This window comes from Penaeus monodon, chromosome 32 (genome assembly GCF_015228065.2).
Source record: "Penaeus monodon isolate SGIC_2016 chromosome 32, NSTDA_Pmon_1, whole genome shotgun sequence".
NCBI classification, from domain to species: domain Eukaryota; kingdom Metazoa; phylum Arthropoda; class Malacostraca; order Decapoda; family Penaeidae; genus Penaeus; species Penaeus monodon.
Genome location: NC_051417.1, coordinates 20670540 through 20671262, shown reverse-complemented (window position 1 = coordinate 20671262; position 723 = coordinate 20670540). Strand labels below are relative to the sequence as shown.

The following is a 723-nucleotide window of genomic DNA, read 5'->3' as shown; positions in this document are numbered from 1 at the left end:
TATTAGAAACAGAATCAATGAACCATCACGGTTTGTCAGCATTTGGTGAATTAAGAAACTGATTATTAACTTTAATATGATATTGATATTAAGCATAATTTCCATTTCGTTGCCGTGATATAAAATCTCCCTGACTTAAAATGGCAACAAAATACCAAATCCATAAGAAATATATTAATCATCCAAGAATCGTGAACCTAAAGATAGAAGGCCTGAAACAGCAAAAATTGCATACAGCAAAGTGATGACGTCACACTCGAAAATGCGTACAACAACGGGAGTCTCACCTGTTTCCCTCCTCCCGAAGACCAACTGCAGCTCTTCCTCTGAGAGTACATCCTCCTTTCCTAAGACCTGGAAAAAAGACGTTTTTTAATGAGATGATACGTAATTAGTGACAATTAAAACGGGTTAGGGGAAGTAGAGTGCAGGTTAGTGGTTTTCCAGTTGTGGTTAGATATATGGTTTGCGTAATTTCGTATGTATTCTTTATATAAACTGAACAAGGGAGGGAGGATTATATAAAATGTTAATTGCTAGTATAAAGAATTAGGAGATGAGATGTTACGGTTCATAAAAATAAAAGGAAATGTAGTTGATAAATAAGAATCATATCTAAACCGCAGTCATATTTCCATCAACAGTTATTTCGAAATTGAAGGTTGCGCAGTGTGGCATTACCAAACATGATGAAGGCGGTTGATATGGCATGTTGCAGGGGAT

At 36.0% G+C, this 723-nt stretch overlaps 1 protein-coding gene across 1 annotated transcript in view; it reads right to left on the bottom strand.

The window, feature by feature from the left end:
- The window catches only part of LOC119593592 (A disintegrin and metalloproteinase with thrombospondin motifs adt-1-like), a 60261-nt gene that overhangs the window by 15757 nt on the left and 43781 nt on the right, over positions 1–723 (bottom strand). Inside the window, exon 3 of the mRNA XM_037942546.1 lies at positions 288–354. Coding sequence (XP_037798474.1) covers positions 288–354 — 67 coding nt within the window. The remainder of the gene's footprint in view (positions 1–287; positions 355–723) is intronic.